Raw genomic sequence first — 22,481 nt, 5'->3', positions numbered from 1 at the left:
AATCCAGCCTCAGACACTTAACACACACTTACTAGCGGTGTGACCCTGGGCAAGTCACTTAACCCCAATTGCCTCACTAAAAAAAAAAAAAAATCAGAGCTGTAAGGGACCTTAGAATATAAAATGTTTCCAGATGACACATATAACATCCACAACACAAAATGTTAGTGAAGCCTAAAGGGAGATCTTCACATCTGGGTATCTTTGTGATGTCCCCGGTTCAAAGTCTATTTGGGGTATGCTATTACCCCAAACCATAGTTCGCAGTACTTTATTAATATTCCTTTTACCAAAGGTTAAGTGACTTACCCAGGATCACACAGCTAGTATCTGAGATAGGATTCAAACTCGGTCTTCCTGATTCCAAGTCAGTACATAGCCTAGCTTCCCATTAGAGATAAATAAATAGCAGTCAAGAGGACCTGAGTTCAAATCTGGACTCAGACATTTACTAGCTGTGTGATCCTGGGCAAGTCACTTAACCCTGCTTGCCTCCTTCCCCCCAAATATGTGTATGTGTTTGTGTGTGTGTGTGTGAAGTACTTTATAAACTTAAATGCTAGCTAATGTGATTATCTGAGATCCTCAGATCTCCAGGCCTGGTGGTGAGAGCGAATTTTTCTTTTCAGGATCCTTCAGTGTCTGAGGAAGGGACCCTATGCTGAGGGTGAGGGGCAGCCTTGCTTATTGCTATCATCAGAGCCCTGTTGACACTTACAAAGCCTCTAAGATTGGGGCAACTGAGCCCCAGATACATAATGGAAATGATCTCAATCCCATTTGCCCTTGGGAGAGCTGATCCAGAAGGAAGGTGTTTCAGGGTCATCTTTATTGGTTACCACTTGGGGTGACGTTAAGGTCAGGACCTCTAAAACTGGGAGGGGGCTGGAAAGTGATGGGGCTACAGAGCCAGTGGGATTCTCATTTCCCATTCTATCCCTACAGCTAGCAGGTGGGGGATTCACCTCCTACAGCCCAAGAATGAGGAGGAAATTCCAGAGCTTTGTCTCAATCACCCATTCTAGTCAGGCAGAAGTCAGTGACAGGAAGTTCCAACTGTTGTCTAACCAGAATTCCTCATAGTGCCATCTATTGGCTCACAATGACACATATATACATATACCATATTTACATAGTAACTGATCAATATAAATATATAATTATGTCACATGTTATATATGATTTCTCTATAATTATATATGATATACCAGTACGTAATATGTTACAGTCTGGATCCTAGATCATAGGATTTATAGATAAAAAGGAGAAAATACACATGTATGTGTATGATCATACATAGAAAGATATATTAACAGTCCTTTGAGGCACATGTATTATTTTCCCCATTTTACAAAATGGAAAACTGAGACTCAGAGAAGACTGTCTATAGTTACATAGCAAGAAAATATCAGAGGCATGACTCAAATCCACTTCTATCTGATTCCAAGTGTAGTACTATCCACTAGAGGGTCCTATAAGTAGTGGTGGTGTATTTAACAACCATCTGTCCAGGAGGAAAAAAAATGTAAGCACGGTATACTTTTTATTTTTTGGTGGGGCAATGAGGGTTAAGTGACTTGCCCAGGGTCACACAGCTAATAAGTGTCAAGTCTCTGAGGCCGAATTTGAACTCAGGTCCCCCTGAATTTAGGGCCAGTGCTTTATCCACTGTTCCATCTAGCTGCCCCCAGCACAGTATACTTTTAAGTTTTCATCTACATCATTACCATTTTCTCCATGACTTTCTTTTTTGTTGTTGTTGTTAGGCAATTGGGGTTAAGTGACTTGCCCAGGGTCACACAGCTAGTAAGTGTTAAGTGTCTGCGGCCGGATTTGAACTCAGGTCCTCCTGAATCCAAGGCCAGTGCTTTATCCTCTGCGCCACCTAGCTGCCCCCAAACTAATTGCTTTTTGTTCCATCCTCTGCAAAGATGAATAAATGGACAAGATCATCACATCCTTTGGTTTTAAAAACTCTAGGGTTGGCTATCTTTTGGTGGAGGTGAGGAGGTAGTAACAGTAACAGAAGCAGAAGATGATAGAACTGGAGAGGACCTTGAGGCGGGGTGTCATCTGGCCCAAATCCCTTGTTTTACTGATGAGGAGAAAGAGAAAAGAGTCTAGCGAAGGTAGGTGGCAGGCTCCCACTGTAGCCCAGGGCCCCTGACTCTTGATCTGGGTTCTTTCCAGGAGGCCAGGCTGAGAACCTTCTTCTGCTCCCATCCAACTTTTCTCCCCTATTTCACTGTGTCCCCTCCTGAATACTTTTTCTTCCAATCTGGAAACCTGGGTCTCAGGCAGGTAAGAGGTAGCTCTGGGGAAGCCCTGGCAGGGGTGGAGTTGGGTTTGAGCTGCCTGTGGCCACATTCCTAAAGGCTTGTGCAAGTTCCCACTCCCCTTGAGGCCCAATCTTGATCTCAGAATGGGGGGGGGGTGTGTCCCAGAAGGAGGAAGGCGACATGTGCCCTTCTTCCCACTCCTCCTCCCTTGACTCAGCCAATCTAGACCTGAAGTTCTTTATTACCAGATAGTCAGGCTTTGCTGGACTCAGGCTGGCTCCCACAGGGCAGCATGAGGGCCCAAGGCCTTCTTCTCTTGGCAGCCCTGTTGGCCCTGGGCAGCCAGCTGCCCAGTACAGTAGGCTGGAAGAAGGGTGGTAAGTTTGGGCAGCTGGGGAGGAGGGTGGTGGAGGAAGGGACCATGCCTGGCTTTGCCTCATTGGACTTCCCAGTCCCAGCCTTGGGGCTTGGTGGCTTACATTGGGCTTGAAGGCAAAGTAGCACTTGTCCCTTCGAGTGGAGGGCATGCCAGGGTATGTGTACATTTGGGTGTCAATCGATTGTGGGCTTATGTATTTTTATATGTGATCATGTCTTTGTGTGAGTGTATGTGGGTCTGTGCATATAGGACCCTGTATATATTGATTGATGTATGTGTAGATCTCTCCTCCTCTGGGTCCTTCTCTTTGTGTTTGGACTTATATGTGGCTGTGTGTCAGGGCACTTATATGGATGTGTGTAGATCTGGAGATGGGGTGGGGCAGAGATAAGGACATGGGGCCTTAGGCCTGGGACACTTTTTCAAGAGGAGAGGAGATATTGCCCTTGCTGGTGAGGATCGGTTAGGGAGGGGGTACCCTAGATTCCTTTCTCAGATGATGATCTGTGCCCACGGGGCTCTCACAGGACTGATCCTGGAGCTCTGGCTGGTAGCTGGTAGCTGGTAGGTGGAAATACAGGGTATTCTATGGCCCTGGGAGGTTACAGGAAGATCAGTTTAGGGGTTATGGAGGCACCAGTGATTCTGTTTGGGGGCTCTGAGAGACAGGAGGATGCTGATGAAGGCTATGGGAGAATTGGGAATTCCATTTGCCAACTTAGAAGTCTTCTGAAGCTGTGGAGTGTCTTGGAAGTGAGGATAGAGAAATATGAGGGCCACGGAAAAATAAAAAGGTTCTATCTGGGGCCTGGGAGGGAAGGGTGGAGGACTCTGTTTGGCAGTGATGATCTGGGAACTCTGAGGTCTCTTCTGGGGACTAGGAGGTGGGGGATGACTAGGCTGGAGGCTGGAGGGTCCAGCCAGTGGCTAGACCAAGCAGGGCTGGACACACAGCAGGTACTCAGTATGACTTGTTACCAAGACTTTTGGGGTCAGAGAAGTTGCTTGGCAGGTGCCTCCCTCTCTGCATTAAGCCTTCCACACCCTCTTGCTCCAAAGCAGGATGTTTTGACCTATATCAGAGGCTCCTAGAGGCTGAGCAGCACAGAATCAAGTCTGGCCCCTTCCCCATTAGGCCAGGGGACCCTACACAACTGCCAATTGGAGTGGGGGGAAGGGAGGCATTTCAGTGAAGGGGATATGAAAGCTCAGAAACAGAATGGCTGAGACCCAGTGACTGATGAATTGGAAAGGTCATGAGGAGCCCAAGGCTATGCTTAGAAGGGATGGGAAGGGATGGGACGTGATATCCCTAAGGGGAATGGCAGGCCTAGGATCTCTCAAAATGCTTTGGGGGCAAGGGTCTGTATATGTTGTTGTTTTTTTCTATCTTACATGTTCTCTGAATGTTTATATTCCAATAAACTTCTACCTCTTCACATGAAAAAAAAATGCTTTGGGACATCTGGGGTATCCCTAGGGAGTAGAGGGTAGAGCTCGAGGCATTCCTAAGGTATATGAGGAACCCTGAATAAACAGGAGACTCCAGCCAGGGCCCAACCTCTTCTTCCTTGGTCCCATCAATAGACCTGAATGACTGGATGCCTGGATCCTCATCCTTACCCTTGGATGCCAACGGTGCCCTTTGGAGGCTTTAGTCTGTGCCTTTCAAGCCTTAAGGGGAAGCCCAAGGGTGGAGGGAAAGAGAAGGATGGAAGGGAGTGGGCACAGTCTGAGGCTGAGTGCTGTCAGGTAGTGCCTCAGTGTGGGGCAACCCTAATTAGGACAAACCTGAATGGCAGCCAGCTCTCCTTGGAAGGCAGATCTGGTACAGCATTAAGAGCAGAACCAGGCACAGTGTAGGCGGATTGACTGAACTTAGAGTCCCACCCTTGAAACAAATTTTGTTCTGGACATCTGTCTCTTCACTATCATCTGCTCTACTCCCATACCTGTTAATGCAGTCAAGGAACTAAAGGAATGCATTTCTAAGGATGGAATGCCAAGAGCCATCACAGGCCAGTGGGGGAGGATTTTGTCCAGGGGTTCTCTGTCTGAGGTCCCTAACATGCTTCTACATAGGCAAGGGTATACATGGGTTTCTCTGTGATTGTATATTATAATAATCTTCAAATGGGTCCCATGGCCTTCTCCAGTTCATTCTTCATATATCTGTCAAAACAATCCTCCTAATGAACAAACCTGACTACTCAAAAACCATCAGTAGCTCCCTATTGCTTTTAGAATCAAATAAAAACTCCTTGGCCTGATATTCAAGGCCTGCCACAATTTAGCTCCAACCTATCTTTCCAAACTCAGTTCATTTTAGTCTCCTTCACATACTTTTTTTCCAGCCAAACTGGACTATTCGCTTATCCCTAAACTCAAGTCCTATGTGTCACTTTGGTGCTTCCTCCCCCAGGAATGCACTCCCTCTGCATTTCTGCCTATTGAAATCCTCTCTTCCTTCAAAGCCCAGTTCAAATGCCACCTCCTTCATGAAGCCTTCCTTGATGCCTCCCAGATGAAAGGAAACTGCTCTTTCAGATTTTCCCAGAGCATTTTGTCTGGATCTCTCTTTTGCTCCTATTACCCCTACATCATAATTAATATGAGTTCGAATAATACAAAATTCAATTTAGTACAAATTATAAAATGATACCAGGTTGCATTCAATTAAAGTAAAAATTCAATTAACTTGAGCTAGTTGAGGGTTTTAACACATCAGTTTGCACTTGCCTATCCTCCAGTGTGGATGTGATATGCTGTTGCATGCCATCTTACCAACAATTGTGTTCATTTTTTTCAAAAATAGCCCTTAACTCATGATGAAAAATGCTTTCCACCTCCAGAGATAGAATTTCTGGTCTAAATGCAGATCACAGCATACTAATTTTTACTTTATTTTTTCTCATTGGGGGGGATCTGTGTTTTCTTTCACAGCATGACTAATATGGAAATATGTTTTGCATGATTGCACATGCATAACCTATATCAAATTGCCTACTGTCTCAGCGAGGAGAGAGAGAGAGAGAGAGAGAGAGAAAGAGAATTTGGAATTCACAATTTTAAAAAAGTAATGTTTAAAATTGTTTTTACATGCAATTGGGGAAAATATAAAATTTAAGTATCCCTCAACAAAATGGATAAACAGAAGAAAAACTTAGATGGAAACACTGCCAGTGCTAAAAAAAAAAAAGAGAGACTTGTTGTTACATTAGAATAAAAATTGTATGTAACTGAACAGCATGGACAGAGCCATAGAAACTCTAAAACAGGATGAGATGTCAGGGTTCCTGAATGTACAGTAAGAAATATTATAAAACACAGACAAAATAAAAGAAAAAGGTCAAGTCCCATCAGCTTCTTGTGGTTTGCAAACAACTATGAGGAAGAAAAGTGCTATGTCAATCAATAGAGTGAACTAGAGTGTTTCTGGGGTCTCTTCTAGTTCTTTTTTGTTTGGTTGGTTTTTTTTGGTGGGGCAAAGAGGATTAAGTGACTTGCCTAGGGTCATGCAGCTAGTGTCAAGTGTCTGAGGCTGGATTTGAACTCAGGTCCTCCTGAATCCAGGGCCAGTGCTTTATCCACTGTGCCACCTAGCTGCCCCTGAGAAGTGCTATGTCAATGACAGAAATGGAGGGTTTTTTCACTCTATGAATTGAAGATCACAATAAAAATGCATTACTTTTAGCAGAGGAACCATCAGACAAAGCCTTCAAGTTTATTTAAGACAGTGAGACTGGAAATGAATTGAATAGTGAAGAGACTTTCACTGCAGGTATTGGTTAGTTTGGTTGCTTTAAAAATAAAGTTTGGGGGCAGCTAGGTGGTGCAGTGGATAGAGCACTGGCCCTGGATTCAGGAGGACCTGAGTTCAAATCCGGCCTCAGACACTTGACACTTACTAGCTGTATGACCCTGGGCAAGTCACTTAACCCTCATTGCCCAGAAAAAAAAATTTTTAATTTAAAAAATAAAATTTAATTGCTTAACATTAAAAATTACTGGAGAAGTGGCCAGTGCAGATAAGGGTGAACCAGCTAAGCATCCTGATGTTCTGAAGACAATAATTAAAGAAGGTAGGTACAATGATCAAGAAATTTTTAATGTGGACGAAACAGGCTCATTCTAGAAAAAGATGCCTTCCAGAATTTAAATTTTGAACTAAGAAAAAACTCAATCTAAATTTCAAATGTCTAAGGATCACCTAACACTTGAATTGGGAAGTGATGAAGAAGGGAATTTTAAGTTACAACAAATGCTTGTTTGTTCTCAAAATCCTCCCATTCTGAGAGGCTATGACAACCTAGTTCTTTGGTGGCTAAATAAAATAAATGTTGACTAAAGCTGTTTTTGAAGACTGGTTTTCAGTTTATTTTAGTCTAGTTTACAAAAAAAATATTGCAAGTACAACAATATGACGTTTAAAACATTAAAATAGGGGCAGCTAGGTGGCACAGTGGATAGAGCACCAGCCCTGGAGTCAGGAGGACCTGAGTTCAAATCTGGCCTCAGACACTTGACACTTACTAGCTGTGTGACCCTGGGCAAGTCACTTAACCCCAACTGCCTCACAAAAAAAAAAAACAAAAAAAAACAAGCATTAAAATAAAGCCTCAGTTGTCCAGCTATACTGGGTTCATTGTGTGAGAATGGGAGCATGTTATCAAAGGTAGCTAATTATCAGTTGTTTTCAGTCATGTCTGACTCTCCATGATCTCATTTGGAGTTTTCTTGGCAAAGATGCTGGAGTGGTTTGCCATTTCCTTCTTCAGCTCATTTTACAGATGAGAAAACTGAGGCAAACAAGGTTAAGTGACTTGCCCAGGGTCACACAGCTAGTAAGTATCTGAGGCCAGATTTGCACTTGGGAAGATGAGTCTTTTCTTGAGAATAGGGACTATAATCCTCACCTTTTCATACTCAATCAATTAGTGAACATTTATTGAGGATTCCCTGGTTGCTAATGCTAAAAGGAGGGTAACCCAGATATCCATCTGTGGGTTTAACTCCTCTCTGCCAAATGCAAGTTAAACAAATGGTAAATAGTGAGTAACCCCATTTATCCAAGCAGGTAGCAAATAGAAACAGAACTTCTACAGATTAGAATATACCAGAAAATACTTAAGTGAATGACCTCTTTAGACAAGAACAAGCTGATATCTCACTCAACCTAGAGAAAGGCCCTGGTCTCATTCAAGGGGAAATTCTTTGAAGTCTTCAGGGAGGCAAGCTTGAAATCAAAGACATTTTGAAGGGTCAGCTTCTCCTATATGCTTGACACTTTCAAAGTCATTTTTCTGTGCCAAGAACTGTGCTACGCACTAGAGACACAAAGACAAAAATGTAATAGTCCCTGTCTTCCAGAAGTTTACTTTCTGTAGAATGTGACATATACATACCGAAACTACATATACAGAGGATTTTGCAAAAGTAGGTGCTTGGGGCAGCTAGGTGGCACAGCGGATAAAGCACCAGTCCTGGATTCAGGAGGACCTGAGTTCAAATCTAGCCTCAGACACTTGATACTTACTAGCTGTGTGACCCTGGGCAAGTCATTTAACCCTCATTGCCCTGCCCCCCCCCAAGTAGGTACTTAATGTTTATTAAATAAAATGTGTTTATGTATATGTGAGATTGAACACTGAGCTGTGTGTGTGTGTGTGTGTGTGTGTGTGTGTGTGTGTGTGTAGATAGCATGGTGTAGTGGAAACAGCAAAGGGTTTGAAATCAGAGGTTCAGAGGTCCTGGGTTCAAATCCTAGTTCTGCCACTTGCTGCCTCTGTTACCTTGGGCAAGTCATTTAAGCCCCCTGAGCCTCAGTTTCTCCCTCTGTAAAATGAGGCAGTTGAATTAGATCGACCCTATGATGTATGTGGAGATGTTTCTGGGACTGTACATAGGGATGAGTGTTTGTGTGTTTGTGACATGTGCCTCCTCAATCAGACTAAGGAATTAACTTGCTCTACAACCTCGAGCGATTCTTTCCCTCTCTGGGACTGTTTCTTATATGGTCAGATTTGGAGACCAAACTAAAAGGCCTCTAAGGATCATACTCTTCCCTGCCTTTCTCCAGTTCTAATTGTCTGTGATTCTCTTGCAGAGAAATCAGGGGGCTGCCCACCAGATGATGGGCCATGCCTTCAAGCCATCCCAAACCAGTGCATGGTGGACCGTCATTGCCCAACTGGGAAAAAGTGCTGCTCTCGGGCCTGCTTCCTCCAGTGCCTGCCCAAAGTCAAGGGTATTTCTGCCCTCTGCCTTCTTTTGATCCCCTCCCTCTCCTCGTCCCCCTGTTTGGCCTGGCTTCTTAGCTCAGGATTCTCTCTCTCTCTCTCTTTCAGTAAAGCGAGGCCAGTGCCCCACAGACCCACTATACTGCCTCAGCCCCACCCAGCACCTGTGCAAGCTGGACAAGGACTGTTCTGGCAGGAAGCGATGCTGTCCAGGAGCCTGTGGCCGAGACTGCAGGGACCCTGCCAGAGGTGCCTATCTTACCCCACAGGGGAGAAAGAATTCTTTGCTTGGCTATTCCTTATAAGAGCTGCTAACAATGGTTGTTGGGTGAACATGGTAGCAAGGAGGGACTTTCTCCCAATCTGGCTTGAGGGGAGGAAGGGAACAGTGGGGATGAGTGGGATTTCCTTTGGGGGGGCAATGAGACCCATGCCCAGAAGGGGGTATGGTGGTGGAGGGTATCTGAGATATTAGCCCCTGATGAAATCATAGCTTGAGTTCCTGGTGGAAGAAGAGTGCTAGGTAGGTCATTTAACCTTTCTCAGACTCATTTCACCTTCTTTTTCTGTAAAATGAGAGGGTTGGGTTAAATAGATTGCCATGGTCCCTTCTAACTCTGACAATTGCAGATGGATCCTTCCAATTGGGGAGTCATGGCCAAATTTCACTTCAATTTAACTTACCAAACCTTTCCTGAACAGCCACTATAGGTAGGACCCTATGCTAGGCACTTGATGGGGAAGAATGAAGGCAGGGTGGCATAGTAGGTACTGAATTTAGAGTCGGGAATGGGGCTCAAATCTAGACTCTGCTAATTCCTAGCTGGGCATTATTGGTCGAATCAGTTTTCCTCTTGGGTCCTCAGTTTCCCCATCTGTGAAACGAGAGAGTTGGACTAGATAACATATAAAGCCCCTTCTTGTCCTAAAATACTATATCAAGTGTGTGGTGCCCATGTAAGTTGTGCATGTCCATATGGATTGTCTAAATGTAGCTTGTGGAGAGGCTTGGCTAGATAGCTCAGGAATTTGGCCTACCCCCGTCCAAGGGAGATTTTGATTCCTGACTGGAGAGAAACAGCAAAGAGCTGGCTGCTCAGCTTTCCTGAGAGGGGGGGTACTGGACATCTATCTTGCTGGTCCAAGGGCATGAATTCTTTAGCTTCAAAAGGAACAAAGCCACTAACTTCCCTGGTTGCTAATGCTAAAAGGAGGGTAACCCAGATATCCATCTGTGGGTTTAACTCCTCTCTGCCAAATGCAAGTTAAACAAATGGTAAATAGTGAGTAACCCCATTTATCCAAGCAGGTAGCAAATAGAAACAGAACTTCTACAGATTAGAATATACCAGAAAATACTTAAGTGAATGACCTCTTTAGACAAGAACAAGCTGATATCTCACTCAACCTAGAGAAAGGCCCTGGTCTCATTCAAGGGGAAATTCTTTGAAGTCTTCAGGGAGGCAAGCTTGAAATCAAAGACATTTTGAAGGGTCAGCTTCTCCTATATGCTTGACACTTTCAAAGTCATTTTTCTCTCTCCTCCCTGCAGTTGGTCCCAAAGAGAGTCTGGAACCATATGTCCTCTCTCAAAGCGGGAATGAAGAGTCTCCTCTCCAAAACTCTTGTACCAGCCCCTGCCTATTCATCTCCCCCAGCACTGAGTCATCATTCTCTCTGCCAATTAGGAGAATCCCATGCAAAGGGCCCCAGGCTTAAAACCTGGATTCTAACTCTGAAATTTCTGTGATCCTATGATCTCAGAAAGTTGTGGCATACTTATATGTCTCATTATTCCCCTCACCCCTACATACAGACCACATTATACATTCCTTGAGGGAAGGTACTATATAAATTTTCATCTTTATATTCCCAGTGATGACCATAGGTCCCTGTGCAATAGTAATTACTTTGGATTACTATGGATTTTTATTACTGTGGACAGTTGTTGAGTAGTTAGAAGAGGGATAAGACAGGTGTATAACTACAATACAAGGGAAAAAACCCAAAGTCCAGACAAGGTTCAGAGAAGAGAATGATCCTTTCCAGTAGGAGGATTGTGAAGGGCTTCATGGAGGAAGTGGTATTGGGGCTCATCTTGGAGGAAATCCAGAGTCACACAGAATTATAGAATGTCAGAGCTGGAAGGCAGTTCAAAACACAAAATGCTAGAGATGAAAGGGTCTTTAGAACAAAGAAAGTTAGGGGCAGCTAGGTGAGGCAGTGGATAAAGCACCAGCCCTGGATTCAGGAGGACCTGAGTTCAAATCCAGCCTTAGATACTTGACACTTGCTAGCTGTGTGACCTTGGGCAAGTCACTTAACCCTCATTTCCTCTCCCCCCCCCAAAAAAAAGTTAAAGTTAGGAGGGACCTTAGAACACAGAATGTTACAGGTCAGACATGTTAGACCTGGAAGGTAACTTAGAACACAGAACATAGAACATGTCAAAGTTGGAAAGAAGCCTAGAACATAGAATGCCACCCCTACCCAATTCCAATCTTAGAATATAGAATGTCAGAGTTGGAAAGGCCCTTAGAAATTCTCTAAATGAGCCCCCTTGTTTTTATAAAGAAGAAAGCTGAGACTTCTTTCCTCAGACTTCCCAGTCCCCTTGGATCAGTTATGCAACCCTGGGCAATTTACCAAAGCTTTCTGGCCATTAGGGTCCTCCTGGGAAAGAAGGCTAGAGCTGGTCTGATTGTGGACACCTATTGTGTTGAGGCTACCCAGACTCTATTCAGGGACTAACCCCTTCTTGATTTCCCCAGGCTAACTCCTGCTCCTTCCCAGGACTTCAGGACTGGACTCCAGACTGGACCGGACTCCAGGGTATGCTCAGCCCCTCCCCCAGCACTGCCAGGATGAAACAACAGCGGCATTGGTCATTCTCCCCCTGGGCCTCCCTGCCCTCCACTTTTCTAGAGAGCAGAGGGGCCCACAAGCAGCTTCCCCTTGCCATCACCTGTGATCCCTTATTATCTTCTGAGATGGAGCTGCTATTCTCTAAATCCTTAGCACCACCCTGATGAGTAGTGGGAGAAAGAGAAGGGCCAGCAGCTGGGAATCCAAGGTTGTCTTTCCATTGTTCCCCATGAACTTCCTGTGGGACTTGGGGCAAGTCCCCTAACCTCGATGAGGTTTAGTTTTCTCTGGAAGATGGGGAAAATCCTTTCCTCCATCCCACTGCTACTGTCCTGGGGGGGGGGGGGGCTTTTAAACCTTCCCATACTATAAACTCAATAAATTCTGACATTGTTTGTATCTCTGACCATGGATAATAAGCATTGATTAAGAATCTCTACGTAGAATGAGGGTGAGGAAGTGGGAGGCTGGGGGTGGGGTGGAACTAGCTCTTAAATTGGGAGTCAGGAGACTGTGCTTGCAATCCCACCTTGGCCACTGCTCCCTGTGTGACTCTGGGCAGATAACCATAGCAATAACAGACAGCCACCATGCTATGCTGTAAAAATGCTTCATGTAAATTCTCTGAGCCGACCCTCCTAACCCCCCCACCCCTGTGGGGTGGGAGCTGTTATCAGGAAAATGGGACTTTTCTCACTCCTCTCCTGGAGCTCTGTCTACCCTGTGTGAGATTTAAAATTGGATATTAGATCATAAATCTCCCCTACTTAACCTTTCCCTTAATTTATCTCCCAAACTAGTAAATGGAAGCAGCTTTTGGTTTTCTAGATAGACCTTTTTATTTATAGTTATGATAGTCACAAGGTGATGTTGATTAGAAGGATAGGAAAGTAGAAACACAATACAAATCGTCTTAAGTCTAAGCTTAGTCTATATTCCTTATAAAAACTCACCAAACCGAAAAAGGTCACCTTTGGAGAGAGAGTCTGTGCCGCGCCGTCAGGAGTCCCGCCAAGCAGGCAAAAGGCCTCCTCTCGTTCTCTCCACCCCGGAAGTCAAAAAAACCCGGCAGGCAGTCTGACATGCGCAGCAGGCGGACTGTTCATCTCCTCCCCAAAAGGGTGGTCCTTGAAAAACTGGCGTCTTTCAGTTATCCTAACCGACTGTTAAAAACTTTCATATTTTACCACATTTCCCCCCTTTGCTTCCTCAAGAAACGGAATGTTTCCTTGATGGAACAGTAAAAAGAATATAATAACTTTTGCTGACTAATAATATGCGAACAACAATACAGAAAAGGAAGAGAGGAAAGTTTTGTCCAGAGGGGCGATTTTTTTTTTTTTCTTTCCTCATGAACCGACGCTTTGACATTAGTCTTGCAAAGGGAGAGCCTCTGCAGAGAGTACATGTTACAGATAGTATATAACAGAAAGGAGATAGTAAAAGCTAATAAAGCAAAACAGTTCATATAAAGTCTCTGAGTTCTCTTGTCTTCTTGAAGTGGTAAGATGTCATCAGGAGGAAACTGGATTCTGGTCTGGAAAACTGGATTCTGGACTCTGGTCTGGATTCTGGATTCTGGTCTGGATTCTGGACTCTGGACTCTGGTCTGGAAAGCTGGATTATCTTCTTTAACTGTTTGAATTGCTGTATTTTTAAAACCTTAGCATAGCATTGTCAATGATCAAATTAATAAATTCCATTACATTCCCTCCTTTATATGGTTAGACTTGTAATAGAGGGTTGAGGTAGTTATGCAATGTGTAACACTTTTTACCACCATGTGTCTGGATCAAAGCCAAATTTAGTATGTGTTCATGACACCTGAAAATGTTATGGAAAGGTTATCATACCATATCTCATGGTTCTGAGACAGCCAGTGATTGTGCTAGGCCACAGGTGAATTCAACTGAGTGAGATAAAAAGATAAATAAGTTCAGTTAAATTAGGTTAAATTAGGAGGGAGAGAGGATGAATACTGGACTGTGCCTAGTAATTGTGCTCTACATAGTCACCATCATAAGCAAACCATGGACTTACGTATACCTGTCTCTCCTTTTGTTGCACATATATTCTCTCCAGGGCCTGCATCAGAGTTCACAGCAAGTTAGTCTCTGAAATGATAAGTTTCCATATTTCTGAAATCTCATTAATTTCACCAAAGACAGTATGATGGTAAAAATTGCGTGCTATGCTGCATAACTGAGAATATATTAGTGATATATACAATAATTCCAAACCATACCCAGAGTATAATGACATATAAATAATAAACGAATGTAAATAGCTGATTACATTAGACATTATTACATAATCTTCTTTTAGCAAGTAAACCATATCATCTTATACATGAATTCTCTAGTATAACAGTAGCAGATACTTAAAGTGGTGATTAATTTATCAAAAAGAAGTAAGACTTCAATTAGCAAGATTCAATATTTAATGTTTTCATTGAGGTATCAAGCAATTTCTGGTACTTTTTAGTTAAACAGAACAACATACAAGAGAAAGGAGAAAAATAAATAAATAAAACAAAACTCATTAGAACTCATGGTTCTCTCAAAAAGAAAGAGTAAATAAAAAAAAAGAAGAATTCTGGTAGCTTCTGAGGCCCGATAGCCTCACCCACAGCATATACTTAAAATGTCTTTGAATAATCACTTAGTTTACAAAATTTAGTTTTAAAGAAAAGCAAAAGAAACAAAAGTAAAAAAAAAAAACAAAGCAAAACCAAAAATAAAAAAATAAAAAGCAAAAGATTCGCTAAGCACCCTTTTGTGCTCTTAAAGAACTTAAAGGTGCGGTCAATTCCAGGTCTTTTCAGTGCCTTTCAAAAGTCAAAACAAAAACAAAAAAACCAAAAATTAATAAAAAAAATAGTTGAGGTGGGCCAGAAAACTAGGCCATGTACTTCAGTGCTTTTGCCTGTAGAAGGAAATGCTTGTTAAATTATAAGGTATTTAAGCTGCTAGAGTTTGGGGTATGCCACATTGTTTTAACTGGTTCCCCAATTCTCTGCATGCCAAAGTGGCAGGGGTTTCTGAATTGTCATTGATCTTTCTAATGCTGTCATAATGTTCTTTATGGTAGAAAATGTGGAGTTCTCTAGCATCAGTTTTGTCGCCTGCCCAAAAGGGTGGTCCTTGAAAAACTGGCGTCTTTCAGTTATCCTAACCGACTGTTAAAAACTTTCATATTTTACCACACCTGCCACCCTGCTCCCTTGCTTTCTTTGGCCCTTGGTTTCTTACTCTGTAAAAATGAGGGCCTTGGACTAGAGTCTTCCTAACATCCCTTTCACTGCTAAGATTTTATGTGATTCTGGGACTTGCAAAGGTGAGCGGTGTAGAGCAGTGGCTGGTATCGGGGCTGGCACTGAGTTCTAGGTGTTTGATGCACCTCTCTTCGTGCTATCCCTCAACAAGGAAAGCCAGATACTTCATTGTGTCATATTCCCAGGACACCCATTCCTGGCTATGTGTGACTCATGTGTAAAGCCTTTGGAGGTCAGAAGATATGTATGTAGTTTTGCTCTCTCTCTTCCTAGTCAGGATTTGGGGTGGGGGGAGAATATAACAAAACATTGCTTGGCAAACAATAGCAGGTTAGAATCATCCACTCCAAACCTCCCATTGTAGAGACACTGAAACTGAGGCCCAGGAGAGGGGATTTGTTGTGTCTGATGTCACACAGTAAATTATGTTGGTACTAGAACCTGGGGTATGCTCTCTTCCTCCATCCTACTGCCTTTTCCCCCCTTCCCCCAGTCTTCTCTAAGGTCCAGCAGATAGATAAGCAGATGCTCAGACACAGCACACAAGAGGGAAGAGGAGGCAGAGTGAGTGCTGCCCATCTTTCCTCAGCCTCTAAGGCCTGGGACATCCACAGACCTCAGTGCAGAACTGGGAGAACGAGAGGCTAAAGTTAGGACTGGAGGCAGCTCCAAAGAGCTGCTAAAATTTTGGCATGGATATTTGTACCCAGGATATCAGCAAACCATAAATCATGGCTTGATGAACTGCTTCATTAATTGTTTAAACTGGAGAAAGTGGTAGAAAAAATACTAATGCTGTAGATTAAACCAGAGAGCCAGTTGCTAAACATTTTCCAGCACACCCCTCAGAGTGGGTTCCCCCCACCCTGGCTTTGGGGGATCCCAGATGCTTATTATTTTTGTGACCTTGAGCAATCTACAATCTGGATCTCAGTTTCCTCATGTGTAAAATGAGGTGGCTGGGTTGGAAGGCCTCTAGAGTCCTTTCCAGCTCTAAATTCTATTAATCCATCCAAGGTCCAAGAATCTCTCACACTAACCAGGCCTCCATTAATCAAGGCTCCCTCCACATTAAGGCTATGCCATGCTCCAACTAATTCAATCAAAAAATGGCTAAATGCCTATGATGTACAGAGTATTAATCATGCCCTCTGGACATATGTTACACATATAATACATATAATATAATAACATACACATACATACATAAGTGTATATATACATGTATCTCTATCTCAATCTCTCTATCTATCATCTATCTATCTACCTATCTATCAGACTGAAGCACTGTACAGTCAAATCTTGTTCAAGGATATGTATGTGGTTTGTCCTTGAGAGCTAGAATTGTTCTTTTACTGTTACAAGAGACCTCTTGTGGGGTGGGGGTGATCTATAAATACCTGTAATATAAGAACAAAAAAAATCAATAAACAAAAAAGAAAAATAAACTGTGTCTGTGTAAAAGATAATTTAGAATCCCACTTCAAACATTTTCTAGCTGTGTGACCCTAGGCAAGTCACCTAAGTCCTCTAGACTTCTGTTTTCTTATCTGTTAAATGAATGTCTCTGAGGTCTCTTTCAGCTCTAGCTCTGTGATCCCATGATCCCAAGCTGGATGCTGAAAGCAGAGGGTTCCCTGGGCAGAACTGGAAGAGATAGAAGGCACATATGTCATGTGTTTGTCTGGGGAATGGGGCTTCTTATAAGGACATGGCATAAACAGGGGCTAGGATGGGCTATGCTAGATGAGCTGGGAGTCTCAGTAGGCTTTTCTACACTGTTAAGGCCAGTGAATCATTGTGCCCTGCACCCTTCTCCCCTCTCCCGCCTCCCACCCCTAGCCTCTCACCTCAGTTGACTCATCCCTCTTCTGGGCTCCTTGTATCAGCCACTGTCTGCGAAATGCCAGTCATGAGTCAGCAGCCAAGACATTTCCTCCTCTTTTCTGATGGCCAGCTGCTCCATTTGATTCCTTCTTCCATAGCTACTGCTCAGGGCCAGATGCCATCTAAGGGCCTAGTTCTCAGCTCTCTTTCCCTCCCTCCCTAAAGGCCTTGGGGCTAGCATCCTATAGATTCCCAGAGCTCTCTGAGGAGCATAGTACTATGTAAACTAAGAGACCAGTCCCTGATGCCAATCTTCAATGACCTGTGAACACTTAGCCAATAGCTCACTTGGTGACTCTGAGCTACTGATCTCTCCTTCCCTGGCCTCCCCATAGATCAAGTAAGGATTAAAAGTTCCCTTCTTTCACTGAAAATCTAGCACAATGCTATTGCATGTTTTGGGGGTGAGGGGGAGTCTAGACCTGTGATTCCACTGGTGTGGGGAACCGTCATTGTGGAAAACTCTCTCCCCAATAAAGAATAGTAACTCATGGGGCAGCCAGGCAGTGCAGTGGATAGAGCATTGGCTCTGGAGTCAGGAGGACCTGAGTTCAAATCTGGCCTCAGACACTTGACACTTACTAGCTGTGTGACCCTGGGCAAGTTACTTAACCCCAATTGCCTCACCAAAAAAACAACAACAGTAATTCATTCAGTCTGTGTCGATCTCTTTCTCTCCTGCTCCCCCCTACCCTCCCAGCAGCTAGATAAGCAGATGCTAAGACCCAGCACACAAGAGGGAAGAGGAGGCAAAGTGAGTGCTGCCCATCTTCCCTCGGCCTCTAAGGCCTGAGACATCCACAGAGGGATTTCTACTCCCAAAGTGGCCTTGTAGAGGATAGGGATTGAACTTGTGATCTCACTGATGGAGTAAACTCCCAGATAAGGAAATTAACTCTACTAATGCATGTGAGCACCTTTTTGAGAGTTGCCAAGAACATTTATAAGTTAAGAAATTTTTCCAGGGTAATACAGTTAGTAGGGGGCTGTTAAGTGGTACCGTAGATAGTGCCAGGCCTAAAGTCAGAAAGACTCATCTTCCTGAATTAAAATCTGCCCTCAGATACTTCCTAGCTATGTGACCTTGGGTAAGTCTCTTAACCCCATTTGCCTCAGTTTCCTCATCTGTAAAATGAGCTGGAGAAGGAAATGGCAAACCATCCCAGTATCTTTGTTCCCAGGGCCTGTCACATAGTAGGTGCTTAATAAATGCTTATTGATTGGTTATGGGTAATTTAAAGGCAGAGTATTGCCTAGGACACCAGGACTTGCCCAAGGTCACACAGATATATCAAAAGCTGATTTTGAAATCAGGTCTGCTGCATTTCAAAGACAGACATCTGTCCAGTATGTCATATTGCCTTGCATAGTAGACATTTAATGAAGGATCATTGCACTAAATTCTAAGTTCTCTCCCAGCTCTGACATTCTGTGGCCTTTGTTCTCAAGTCCTTTACAGCTCTCACAATCGTGGAAGGGATAAGGGATGCACCTGTGATTTCACTGGTATAGGGAACTCTCTGGTGAATTCCTATTTGATTCTTTACTGATATAAGATGGCATCTTCTTTGCAACTTATAATTGCAACTACTCTGCAATTATATTGCAGATGGCAACTTGTAGTTGCCATCTGCAATATAAGTTGCAAAGCTGAAACTTATCATTGCACATTCTCTGCAACTTAAGAGAGTTACCTAAAGTGTAAGTGATTTGTGAAGGGTCACAGAGTATATGTCAAAGATAGGACTTGAACCAGTTCTTCCTGGCTTCAAGACTGGCCCTCTTCCTAGCAAAGACCATGCTGCCTCTTCACAGTCTTGAAAAGAGGATTTTAAATCAGGAGATATGGATTTCATCTCTGATTTTGTCAGAGGTGTTGGAGGGCCTTTGTTTTGTCACTTCTCAAACTGTTCATAAGTTACCCTTCAGAGACAGGATCCTAGGTGATTTGTACCATAGTCATTCACCAGTAGACTGTGGGTCCTAAAGATATGGGGAAGTACTCCGGAAAACTCTTCCACAGTGAACAGAAAGGCTAGCCTTCTCTCTCTCCTAATGCTCCAGGTTCTAAGAGGTTCCACCCCCACCCCCCATCCCCAATTTGAGCCCTTGATCCTATCTCCTCTCATATCCTCTTTGAGTTTGCGCCTTCCTTCATCTTCTTTCTCTCCTCTTCCACATCTCTATCTCCTGGATTCTTCTTTGATGCCTACATACATACCCAGGTCTCTCTATCCTTACAAAACCTTCACTTGACTTTGCCTTCCTCTCCAGCTGTCTTCCTATGTCACTCCTACCCAATTCCAAGAAAAAGATATCTATGGGCACAGCCTCCACTTCCTCACCTCCCACTCACTTCTCAACCGTTTTCAATCTAACTCCCAACCATATCACTAGACCTGAAACTGCCCTCTCCAAGGTTGACAGGTTCTCCTAAGGGCTAAATTTCATGCGCTTTTCTCAGTTCTCATCCTTCTTGACCTCCAGGCAACTTTTGATACTGTTAACCACCTCATTCCTGGATATTCTCTTTTCCTAGCTTCCAAGATGTTGTTGGTTCTCCCTTTGCACTACCTTCCTTTCAATTTTCCTTGCTTGAATCATTCCCAGTGGGTGTCCCTAAAGTTCTATCCTGGGCCCTCTTCTTTCTATAGCCTCTTTCAGTGAGATTACCAACTCTCAAACATTCAGTTATCATTGCTATACAGACAATAATGATAGTTACCATTGATATGGTACTTTGAGGTTTGTAAAGCACTTTACATGTTATCTCATGTAATCCTCACAGCCTCAAGAGTATCATTACTACCCACATTTTTACAGATGAAGAAACTGAGGCAAGTAACTTACCCATGGTCACACAGGTAGTATCTGAGGAGGGATTTGAACCTGGGCTTCCCTAACTCCAAGTCTAGCATCCTATGCACTATGCCATCCAGCTGCCTGAGTCTCTGCCCAAATTTCATTGCTTAACTCCAGGCCTATTTTGTCACCTGCCTGACTGACAGCTCCACCTGAACATTCATGGCAGTTCAAACTCAATAGGTCCAAACTAGAATTCGTTATCCTTACTCTAAACCCATCCATTCTCCAAACCTCTCTATTTCTTCTGAGGGCACCACCACCTCTTTAGTGATCCAGTTTCAAAATGCCTTTGCCACGTTCTGTGCTCTAGGGTCTCTCCCCAGTCTAACATGTTGGAAGGTCTCTTCCAGCTCTGACATATGTTCTGCCCCCCCTTCCCCAGTCAGATATCTAGTCTTGTTCATTCTACCTTCACATGTCTCCCATAACTCTTTCTCTACCCACACAGCCTTCAGCCCAGTTCAAGTCCTCATTATTTAAATTAATAATTTATTAACATAAATTTATTAAATCCTTACCACTATGTGCCAGGCATTGAAGTAGGTGTTGGGATCACAAATACAGTAATGAGACAATGTCTAGCCACAAAGAGCTGACATTCTAATGGAAGAGACAACAAAGACACACAGATATATACAAGATATATGCAAAGAGAATAAATACAGATGATTACAAAATAGTTAAATACAGGATGGTTTGAGAGAGAGGACACTAGCAATTGAAGGGATTAGGAAAGGCTTCATGGAGAAGGTGGTACTTAAGCAAGGTATTAAAGGAAGAGAGGTCTCTGTGGGATGGGGGCAAGGAGGGGGTACATTCCAGGGATGTGGGACAGTCATTGCAAAGGCACTGAAATGTGAGATGTAGTATCCTACGGGAGACAGAATGACAGTTTGGCGGAATCGAAAAATGCGGGTGGAGAAATAATGTACAAAGAAGGTGAGAAGATAGGTTAGGACAAAGTTGCAAAGGGCCTTAAAAGCTAAATAGAAGACTTTACATTTAATTCTAGGTGCAATAGGGAGCCAGTGAAGTTTAAGAAAGAAGGGAGTCATGTGGTCCCCTTATGGAAAATCACTTTGCTGGCAGTGTAGTAGGAGGACTAGAGTGGAGAAAAACTTGAGGAAATTAGGTCTATAATCTAGTCAAGAATTGGTGAGAGTCTCCTCTAAGGTGGTAGCTGTGTCACTCAAGAAAGGGTCATACTCAAGAGGATGTGGAAGTAGAAAAGGCAATTTTTTAGATATGGGAGATGAGGGAGGATAAGAGGCCAAAGAGTATAACAAGGTAATAATGAACCCTTAAGACTGGGGAAATGGCATTGCCTTTAACAGAAATAAGGAAGTTTCAAAGAAGAGATAATTTTGGGGGGAAAATGATAATGGAGAATATCCAGGAATTGGGGTGGTTAACAGTATCAAAAGTTTCCTGGAGGTCAAGAAGGATGAGGACTGAGAAAAGCGCATGAGATTTAGCCCTTAGGAGAACCTGTAAACCTTGGAGAGGGCAGTTTCAGGTCTAGTGATACGGTTGGGAGTTAGATTGAAAGCGGTTGCAAAATGTCCACTTTTGGACATGCTGAGTTTGAGTTGTCTCCAGGACATCCAGTTTGAAATATCCAACTGGCAATTGGTGATGCAAGATTAAAGGCAGGAAGAGACATGCAGGATATATAGATTTGTGAGTCATCTGCACAGAGGTGCTAATTAATCCTAGGGGAACTGATGAGGTCACTCAAAGAGAATGTAAAAAGAGAATAGGGGACCTAGGGCAGAGGCTTGGGAAACACCCACAATTAGGAAGGAAGGAGAGAAGGGAGGAAGGAAACAAGCATTTATTGAGTACCTGCTACATGCCAGGAACTGTGTCAGGGCATTTTCTAAATGTTAACTCATTTGATCCTCATAACAACCCTGTGAGGAGATATTATTATTATCCCCATTTGATAGATGAGGAAACTGAGTCAAAAATAGGTTAAGTAACTTTCCCAAGATTATCCAGCTAGGAAGCATTGGAGGCCAGAGTTGTACTCTAGTCTTCCTGAGTCTAGGCCCAATGCTCTATCCACTGTACCATCCAGCCGATTAGGAGAGCATACTCTGGATGATGAAGTGGCAAGGGAAAATGAGGTGCAGGTAGACAAGCAAGAGGAGAACCGGGAGAGAGTGGTGTCACCGAAGTGTCACAGAACCTATGAGGAAAGGGTGGCCAATAATGTCAAATGGAGCAGAGATGTCAAGAAAGATGAAAACTGTAGAAGACCATCAGATCTGGCCATTGAAAAATCATTGGAAACTTCAGAGAAAACAGTGTCAGTTGAGTGATGAGGTATGAAACAAGACTACAAAGGGTTAAGCAGAGAAGACATAGAGGTAGGGAGGACAGACAGCTTTGTTTCTAGGAGTTTGGCTCAGAAAGGGAAGAGAGATCTAGTGAGTATGAGAGCTTGCAGGTAGGATCTTGTTAAGGTTTTCTTTTCTTTTCTTTTTTTTTTTAGTGAGGCAATTGGGGTTAAGTGACTTGCCCAGGGTCACACAGCTAGTAAGTGTTAAGTGTCTGAGACCAGATTTGAACTTAGGTACTCCTGACTCCAGGGCTGGTGCTCTATCCACTGTGCCACCTAGCTGCCCCTAAGGTTTTCTTTTTTAAAGAATGGGGGAAATTGGGGGAGATTTGAAGGCATCAGGGAAGGA

The 22,481-nt window shown here is 43.4% G+C and overlaps 1 protein-coding gene across 1 annotated transcript in view; it reads left to right on the top strand.

The window, feature by feature from the left end:
• The first annotated feature begins 2,571 nt into the window (after window positions 1-2,571).
• Window positions 2,572-22,481, top strand: part of LOC122739135 (WAP four-disulfide core domain protein 5-like) — a 22,053-nt gene continuing 2,143 nt past the window's right edge. Inside the window, exons 1-3 of the mRNA XM_043980980.1 lie at window positions 2,572-2,656; window positions 8,765-8,905; window positions 9,006-9,146. Coding sequence (XP_043836915.1) covers window positions 2,572-2,656; window positions 8,765-8,905; window positions 9,006-9,146 — 367 coding nt within the window. The remainder of the gene's footprint in view (window positions 2,657-8,764; window positions 8,906-9,005; window positions 9,147-22,481) is intronic.

Source organism: Dromiciops gliroides, chromosome 2 (assembly GCF_019393635.1).
Source record: "Dromiciops gliroides isolate mDroGli1 chromosome 2, mDroGli1.pri, whole genome shotgun sequence".
Lineage (NCBI taxonomy): Eukaryota > Metazoa > Chordata > Mammalia > Microbiotheria > Microbiotheriidae > Dromiciops > Dromiciops gliroides.
This window is presented reverse-complemented; position numbering and strand designations above follow the sequence as displayed.